Source organism: Eschrichtius robustus, chromosome 3, assembly GCF_028021215.1.
Source record: "Eschrichtius robustus isolate mEscRob2 chromosome 3, mEscRob2.pri, whole genome shotgun sequence".
Taxonomy (NCBI): domain Eukaryota; kingdom Metazoa; phylum Chordata; class Mammalia; order Artiodactyla; family Eschrichtiidae; genus Eschrichtius; species Eschrichtius robustus.
This window is the reverse complement of record NC_090826.1, coordinates 94,781,160-94,790,313: the sequence shown is the minus strand read 5'-3', so window position 1 is coordinate 94,790,313 and position 9,154 is coordinate 94,781,160. Positions and strand designations below refer to the sequence as shown.

General features: G+C 41.7%; 1 protein-coding gene across 2 annotated transcripts in view; it reads right to left on the bottom strand.

The window, feature by feature from the left end:
• Positions 1 to 3,691: 3,691 nt before the first annotated feature.
• The window catches only part of NTNG1 (netrin G1), a 318,816-nt gene continuing 313,353 nt past the window's right edge, over positions 3,692 to 9,154 (bottom strand). For both annotated transcript variants that reach the window (XM_068538092.1, XM_068538091.1), the window contains exon 6: positions 3,692 to 3,924. In XM_068538092.1, coding sequence (XP_068394193.1) covers positions 3,692 to 3,924 — 233 coding nt within the window. The remainder of the gene's footprint in view (positions 3,925 to 9,154) is intronic.

The window sequence follows — 9,154 nt, the reverse complement described above, 5'->3', positions numbered from 1 at the left end:
AGTTCTGTACTGGACCCTGCTCCTGAGGCAGCCCTACTCTCTCTCCCACCCCTTAGCCCCTTCTTTTCCATCCCTGAGCTCTGTGTTTCACTGCAAGGAGCCTCTTCTCACTCGCGTGTGAATTCCCCAGCATATACTCCCAGGCCCAAGTCACTAATCTATCCATACATATTCACCCTTTGCCACCTCTTGCACTCAAGGATGTGCACCCATTATGCTGCCTGCCTTCAGGAGTTTGGACCCCCAGAAGAGGCGTATACACCCAAAAAGTAGGTGGAGGACACCTGAGTAGGGAATTCTAGGTTCCTGGCTACTGAGACAAAATGGGAGGAGGGTCAGAATGGGCCCCACTAAGCAAGGGCCGCTCTTTTCTGGGACTAAAGTTCCCCCTCTACCCTGTGCACAGGCTCAGAAATGAATCAATCCCACATTGAGTCTAATTACTTTCCTATAAATACCAGCACTTTCTATATAGACGAAACTTGGGACAAAGATTTCTTTGAAGTTTTATGTTCATCAAAGGTGTTGGGCTTCCCTGGTGGCGCAGTGGTTGGGAGTCTGCCTGCCAATGCAGGGGACACGGGTTCGAGCCCTGGTCTGGGAAGATCCCACGTGCCGCGGAGCGACTGGGCCCGTGAGCCACAACTACTGAGCCTGCGCGTCTGGAGCCTGTGCTCCGCAACAAGAGAGGCCGCGATAGTGAGAGGCCCGCGCACCGCGATGAAGAGCGGCCCCCACTTGCCGCAGCTGGAGAGGGCCCTCGCGCAGAGGCGAGGACCCAACACGGCCAAAGATAGAAATAATAAATAAAAAAAAAAAGGTGTTGATGGAAGAAATTGTATTTGTACTTTGTGGTAAAGTTGCTAGATTAACCAATCCTAAGGGCTAGTCCAAGTAGAGACAAAGCAAGAATTAGGACCTTAAATATGTGAACAACTTAGTATCCACTTTTCACCCCAATCCTGTCCTTAGACATCAGTAGACAAATAAAATCTACTGGTTTGGGGTTTCACCAAAGTAATACACCCTTTAGAAGAATTTGAGAATCCAAATTAAAAAGAACATTTCATTTCCATTTGTTATATACCTAAAAGTGAATTTATTAAAAGCAGATCACATCACTTCAGGAAATTCAGAAAACTATATCTAAATACACTGAATGCAAGATATTTCTCATCAATTTAGATTCTTATAGCTTCATAAAGATAAAATGCAGATGAATTGATTTAGATCAGGCCTTCACTAAATTTTAGAATTAGCTTTCGAATACCATGTATTGAAATGTGCAATCTGATTCCTGAGCATGGTGACAAAGCCATGAATGGATAATGATAAAGTGCATCATTGCTGGAAATAACACAGTCTGCCTTTGGTTTGTGCTAATAAACTATAAGACAAGTCCAATTTTAATATTAGAAATCCACCTCATTATAAGTAATCTCAAACTGTACGTTATCGGCATTTTCACGTGTAGTCTTTGGTGAGCCTGAAATATAATTTGCTGTTTATGCTTCTAATGTAAATCTCCAGTTTCTGGTTGGCCACTCCGGCACTAAGCCAGAGCTCTAATTTATTTCCATCTTTTCTTATTTCTTACATCAAAAGAGACTGTGGGTTTGAATAACAAACATTCAATCGACTTAGATGTGGGATGGCAGGCAGCACAGGCATTACCTGTTTACCTTTTATTGCCTTCTTTGAATTTGTTTTCCTGGGAACAAAACCAGTAAGACACGCTGTTCCTTCGTCTAGTTTTTACCGAGGATATTTATCAGAAGACTCCCCCAACCCCAACTGCAGCAAAGAGTGGCGGGAGGGTGAAGAATTCAGACTGGAAGTGGGCTTCCGACCTAACACCATCATAGGCTATTGCTCTACCAAGTCATGTAGGACTTCACTGTCCTTCAGACTCTGGCTTGGGCTGTTAATTGTTTTTGATGCCAGAAGATGCTGCTTCTAACACATTTGTAACCTGTAGGACAACAGTGTGCTGGGAATGGAATACACACTGTTTTAGTCACTTTGAAACTTTGCAGTGCTTCTCCCCTCCTCTCCCCGCCTTGCTGTTTTGCACAGTAATTGGCCTAATAAAAGGCAGAAACAAGAATTTATTACACCTTGGGCAGTACTTAAAACAAAGTTTATTCTCAGGAACAGCAGTTATGGCTACTTGCTGCTGTATATTTTGATATTTCTGTAAATACTTAGTCTGAATATATTCAAAGTCAGATTGCTAATCACTCAATTTCCCTGCGACTTTCCTGGTTCCCCAGGTTGCCTCTTATGATACGCCATGTAAACACTGTAATTGGAAAGATACATAGATCAGCATCCCTAGAATCACATGATCACATCAATCTGTGAAAATAGCATGACTTAAAAATAAAAATCTCTTAGTACTCTGCCAACAGGCTTTGGCATAATCTTGGCAATCACTTAGATTTTTTTTTTTTTTTTTTTTTTGCTGTTATAATTTTTCCCAAGTGGAAATAGTCTCATATTTTGCAGAAGTTGTCCGAGCTAGTGAACACCAATCCACCTTTCTGGGTACTAAATTCAACAGCTGAGTGTATTCAGTCCACATAGAAATCAGTAAAGTGAGTGTGAATCTGGCTGCTCCTTTCATCTTAAGAAATCGCAATACAAATTCCTGAAATCGTTTATGCAGGAATTTTTATTCTTTAAATCTTCCAGTGTTAAAGCAACAAGAAAACACTTAGAATGTCCTTTGGTGGAATCTTATTACACTTGTTATATATGTAAACTGATATACTTTGATGCCAGCAAGTTCGTTGCCCTCACAGAGAAATCTCTGCACAATGAAACAAAATAGAAGGAAAGAGGACAAAATAAAATGTCAGTCTTTGCTGATTCGAATTAGATACATTAACAGATTGTCTGGTAACACAAATTGGCAAGAATACAAAAAATCTACATATTACAGTATTTCAAGAAAAATAACTTCATTTGAATACAAAAGGATAGATACACTTTCTTTTTTTCCTACAGCCACTCTTGGACAGTGGATGTGTGCTCTCACTTGGTGGACCCAGTGCTGCTAAGATATACGGGGTACGACTGGCTTGAGCTTTTGAAGGGGGCTGTTACACATGTGCATTACTAACATCAGACAAAGAAATCTTTCAACCAACAAGGGTTACAGAGCAACGTTCACCAAAGCACAGGTTGGAAGGGGTTCAGGGACTGAAGCAGGCCAATATGGCAGCTTGTAACACACTTCCTTAGACCCACAGTGCACTGCCAGCAAAGGATGCTTCAGTTTGGTTGGTTCCCACACGGGGCCGAGTGGTGCGGGGGGCACACCACGTGCGAGTAGCAAATGTTTTTAGGTTGGTTGATTTGTTGTTGTTGTTGTTGTTGTTGTTTTGTCGTTCCTTTTGGGGGTCTGTCACAGCCTTTCCAATCGGCGATAAGCTCTGCAGCGGGCAATGTGATTTGCAGGGATAATATCAACAGCTGCCAACGCCTCTGGAGTCGGAAATTACCAGTCTTGACTCCGGTGTGCTGTCCACGGCTGTTATATATGGCTTAGTTCAGTTGGGCCTTCTTAGTTTGTACACTGTGTTTGAGTGGGGGGGTGTCTGAGGGTGGGTTTCCTATGTTAGTAGCGAATGCTGGGGCTGTGTTTGCTTCCCCACGGCCGGACCCGTCTGGTGGCTGGATGCGCCGCCTAGATCCCCAGGGGGCCGGCTGTCCCCAGCAGAGCGGCCAGCGGCAGCAGTAGCGCGGGGGAGCCGCGCGGGGGCGCGCCCTGGCCCGAGTCGGAGCCGCAGCTGCCCGCTTCCTCACAGCGCAGCTTCTCGCACAGGATGCCCGTGTACGCGGCGGGGCACAGACAGCGCACGTTGTTGTGGCACGTCCCTCCGTTCTGGCAGTGCAGGAGCTCGTTGTCGCAGACATTCGCTGCAGAACGAGGGAGGGGTGGGGCGCGGGGAGGAGAGGCAGAATCAATTTAAGTTCATCTGCTACATCATGTTTTCAGCTTTAAAAAAATCTCTATCGATCTTGTGCTCCCCCCTCCCCTCCGCAAACTAAGCACGTGACTCCAATTTCCAAACAAATGTAGTTTGCTGCCTTTGTTTTGATCATATTAATTCTTTTCATATAGATTTGTGCTGCAATCTTGGATATTATCATTGTCCATTTCAGGCTATCAAATACAAAGTAATGTGATACTCCTGGTTTGGCAGTATCTTCTCTTCACGGAACCGGGACCTGTTGTGACCTCCAGGGTGTTTCAAGGATAATGCCTGATACAAGAATGCAGAACTTTGAGGCCAGATGAATGGAATTAAAATGCAAAGCAGTATTGCTAAAATGACCAAGAACCTCTAAGGGGTGGGCCATTCTCCCTGCAGGTGATTCCAGGGCTGCATGCAGGAAGGGAGGAGGAGCCCACGGGCAAGCACGGGGCAGGGGGCAGGCAGCATGCTCCTGGGGAGGCAGCAGCCAGATCCGAAGAGAGAAAGCTTTTCACGGGAGGAATGTGAGGACGAGCAGTCCCATTTGCCCCTAACAGCCTATTAGGATATTTATTGCCTTGTAAATATAGCAAGTAGAGTCCAAGGTTACCTTGATTTCCAGGAATAATAATAAATGCAATGGTGAAACCCTGATTATCAAAATTTCACTTTGTCCATCAATTTATAGAATCAGTTGCAATAAATCAAGCAAGCAATTTCAGATACTAAAATTCATTCACAGTCCCTGTCATGTAACTTGCATCTCTAATAATTTCTTATTCCTTCAAAAAACTAGTTATCCTCATTAATTCCATGTCTCCTATTATTTTAGATAATCAAGGTTTCACTGATTTAGCAGAATGATAAATAGAACACAGAGAAATTAAAACAACACCAAAGAGCAAAAGAGCCAAGAACACTTGCCAGCAACATATGCTGCTTAAGCGCTTAACATATAGAACCACTCTGGAAGGGGGGGGGGGGCAGGGCGCAGAGCAGAAAAAGTAACTTCTTATAAATTATAACATTCTTCATTTTTTAAAAATGTCATAGTCAAATTTCCCCAGGGATACCACATGAATTAAACACACACACACACACACACACACACACACTTACTATTACTATCAAGTGTAAAGTATTTAAAAAACCCTCATCTCCCAAGTAATAATTCAATAGAGAATATTGTCTTGTCCATTAATTATGTTCAATAGTATGTCACCTTCAAAAGAAGCTTCTTAAACGCAAACATGCTAATGCTCTGTGTGCAAATGAGCTGAAAAAAGATGGTGGTGGATGCTCACAGACTTAATAACAAAGTGCCCTAAACAGGGCCCTATTTTCCCACCTTCCACAACAATTCCTTGGCGACCTCTAATATAGTTGCATAATGGATTGGTATAATTTTCAAATGTACCCACATTTGCTATCTGTAAATGTTAGAAGTGACTATTAAGGCCTATAAATCCTTCAGGCTCAAAATATTGATATACAAGGTAGTGTTCCAGGGGTTCTAATGATTATGTAAGCTACCTCTCATTGGGTGGCTTAGAAACCATGAATATTACACCCAAATTATAGTATTTTATGAGTCATGGTTTAAAATGTCAAGATCTGTAGCTTTGAGGCAAAGTGTACAAGGGCAGAGTGGTTAAATTCATGGTCAAAACTGACAAAAAGTCTCTTTTTTTGGTGGTTGTTAATTTGGAAAGCATACATAGGTTTTCAGGATTTTGTTTTGCTTACACTTTAGGAAATATCTGTTTAATTGGGGCAACATGGAATAAACAGATCCAAATAACTGTTTCCATTTAAAGTTAAAGATTCTCAGCATTTCTTGTTCCAGGCAGCAGATCACTGAATGGGATATTTCCTTTCATTTGGGCACTACACATAGGGAAATATTGTTTCCATCAATATCGATAATTGCTTGCCTTGAATAATTGAGAAGGAATCGATAGTTAATTAAATATCACTCCCCTTAAGAAAAAAAAAAAGCTATTTTTCTTCTTCTTGGACCTGAATGTAAATCAGTTGTTGAACAGAGGTTTCTTTTTTTCAAGAAGCTTGTGATTAAGTTAAAATTCAATAACTTTCCTACATTTAAGTAATCTACTACTTGATGTTGATGACTGTGAGAAATTTAATAAATATTCAAGGACCAGATGTAACCCAGGATTAATAATCACATCAGTTGGGGCAATATGTTTTCTGTAAGAGATAAGCAGAAAAAACGAAACCTGGAATGTATTTAATTACTTTAGAATTCACTTTAAGACACATTACATTTGGTCTCTTGATTGTGCTATTCAACAAATACAGAACTTTACCATATGCACAGATCTCTCTGTTGGAATCATGTGCTAGAAGTACATCTAAACCTAACTGCAAATCTTACCTGCTATTCATAAACTTATGCTCCATCTTCATGTCATTTTGAATCAAATTTGTGGTGCTTAATGAATAAACTAGGTGGTTAACAAATATCATTGAGCTCTTCTTCAGCATATGAAACCTTGTACTGACCACCATGAAAAAAATAAAAGAAATAGAAAGCATGATCTCTGCTCTTATAAGGTTCACATCTGGTTGGGAAGATAAAATATATACAAGAAATAATCTAATATTAATTTCATTAAAATGCTTTTATCATTTCCATCCAGCTCAATCAACATCTGCTGTGTGCCAGGTGCCCTGCTAGACTGTCTGGCTGTAACTCTGCCTGCCCTAAAGGAGCTCACAGTTTTGCAGAAAACAAACAAATGAACATACACAGAAGTAATTATGATACAATATTAAAAAAAGAAACTATAAAGGAAGTATTTGCCAACTGCTAGGGGAACTCAGATGCTGGTGTAAATAATTATTTGGGGGAAGATTAGAGAAGACTATAGAAAGGAGATTGTATTTGAACAATGACATGCATCAGGCAGATATTGGTAGAAAGAACATTATGGGTGGGGAAACTATATCCGTAAAGGCAAGAAGACGTGAAAATACATTGTGCTGGTTATTAACCATTTGTCTCTCAACTCTAAATCCACCTTTCCTTCTGTTGTTGAGGCTGAAACCCTGCAAGCTGTCTCCTGGTTTCTAGTGTGCCCCAACAGGGCACACTAGAGGGAACAGAGGAGGTAGGAGGAAGGAAGCAGAGATTCCCCTTTTCCTGATTCATGGCTCTTCCTAAGAGTATTGCCCCAGCAATGGCCCTACATCCCAAAAGCAGCAGTTGGCTCTGGGGCTCAGCCTTTTCAGAACCAGTTTCAATCTCACCCTTAGAGGTTTCTGCACCAACCTGGCAGCATTCCTTCTCTAGAGGTTTGAGCCCCAGCTCCAAGGGGCCCCTGCCCAGCATTTCAGAGGTAATAGCAGCAGCCAGGACTTACCCCTCCTAAGAGGTACGGGTCCCACATCTGGGGGGTCTCTCCTCCAAACTGTTAGTTTCTTTTTTTTTTTAATCATTAATCAGTGGTTATTTATTGATAAATCAATTACAGAGAGAAGTGAGAGGATTATCCATGAGGTCTTTCGTTGTTGTTTTGTTTTTCTTTTTTAAATTTTATTTATTTTTATACAGCAGGTTCTTATTAGTTATGTATTTTATACATTTTAGTGTATATATGTCAATCCCAATCTCCCAATTCATCCCACCCCCCCCCGCGCCCCCCCCCCCACTGCTTTCCCTCCTTGGTGTCCATATGCAAACTGTTAGTTTCTAATAACCCCATCCTCTTTCCTGTAATTCCTCAGCCCAAGAGGGATAACTGCTCCCTACTTACACAGTTACTATCTCTGTGTTATTTCAGTGTCCTCTTCTCATGTTTAAATTCTAAGGCACCTGTTTAACCATTCCCCTTAGTAAATTCTCTCTCTCTGTTGAAACACATAGTGTGGGATCAGTTTTCTGACTGGAGCCTGAGAGACACATGGAAAATGTTGGTGAATGATGAATGAGGAAGGAATGGCATGGCCTGGATCTGAAGGTTCTACGTAACATTCTACAGAGTTTAGATAATAGGCAGTGGGAAGCTGTCAAAGACCTATGGGCAGGGTGGTGATTTAAAGGGGGAGAAAAGGTGAGGCTAGACCTGAGAAAGGACAGGCTGGAGGCAAGGTGACCAGATACTTCAATAGAATGGGCTTGGTCTGGGTTAGAGCAATGGGGAGAAGGAAGAAGGAACGGATTTGGAGACAGGTTATTTGAAACAGGTAAGAGAGAGTCTGAGGTTCTTGTTTTTGGCATTTGGATGCATCATAATGCAATTTATTAAGAAAAGAAGATTGGAGGAAATGTTTGGTCAGGGAAGAAAATAAACTTTTTTTTGGACCTATTGACTTGGAAGGATCTGTAGGCTCTTCTGCAGGGGTCTTGTTATTAGTTGGAAAAACTAGTTAACAGTTCAGGAGGTAGTTCATCTTGGAGATGCAGATTTGGAGCAGGGGTGATGGTGGTCATTGTTACAAAAAGTGAAGAGAAAGGAATAGAAGACCTCATCCTACTAGAATACAGATTAAGTCAAAATGAAGACTGCAGCCAGAACCCTGAAGAATATCAGCATTTAAGCCATAGGCAGAGAAAGAAAGACCAGTAATGATGCTGAGAAAAAAAGATCTCAACAAAATGCAGTGATGAAATGAGGTTATAAAATTAATCATAGAAGTCTTCCTGCTGTGGTTCGCTGTATCTAGGAATAAATAGACGGGAAGAGTATGAGAGGAAGGGCACTTTGAGCTGGATAAAGGAAATATGCAAAATAAGCATTGCATGCTCTTGATAGAATCTGGCAGAAGGGATTTTAGACTAGAGAAAGGATTGGAGGAATTTGAGGAATTCACATTTAATACAGGTCTTTGGTTGTCAGTCTAAAGTAGTAGTTTTCAACAGTGGATGATTTTTGTCTTCCAGGGGACATTTGACAATGTCTGGAGATGTGTTTGGTTGTCACACCTCGGGGGAGGGCATGCTACTGGCATCTAGTGGGTAGAGATGCTACTGAATATCCTGCAATAAACAGGGCAGCCTCCTCCCCCCCCCCCCCAAACAAAGAATTACTCCTCAATTAATGTTGGTGATAAAAGGTTGAAGGTCTGGATCAGGGTATCAGCCACAGCAAAGAAGATGGGCAGTTGTCTTTATGTATATTGGGGAAAGGAGAATGACGATGCCTTGG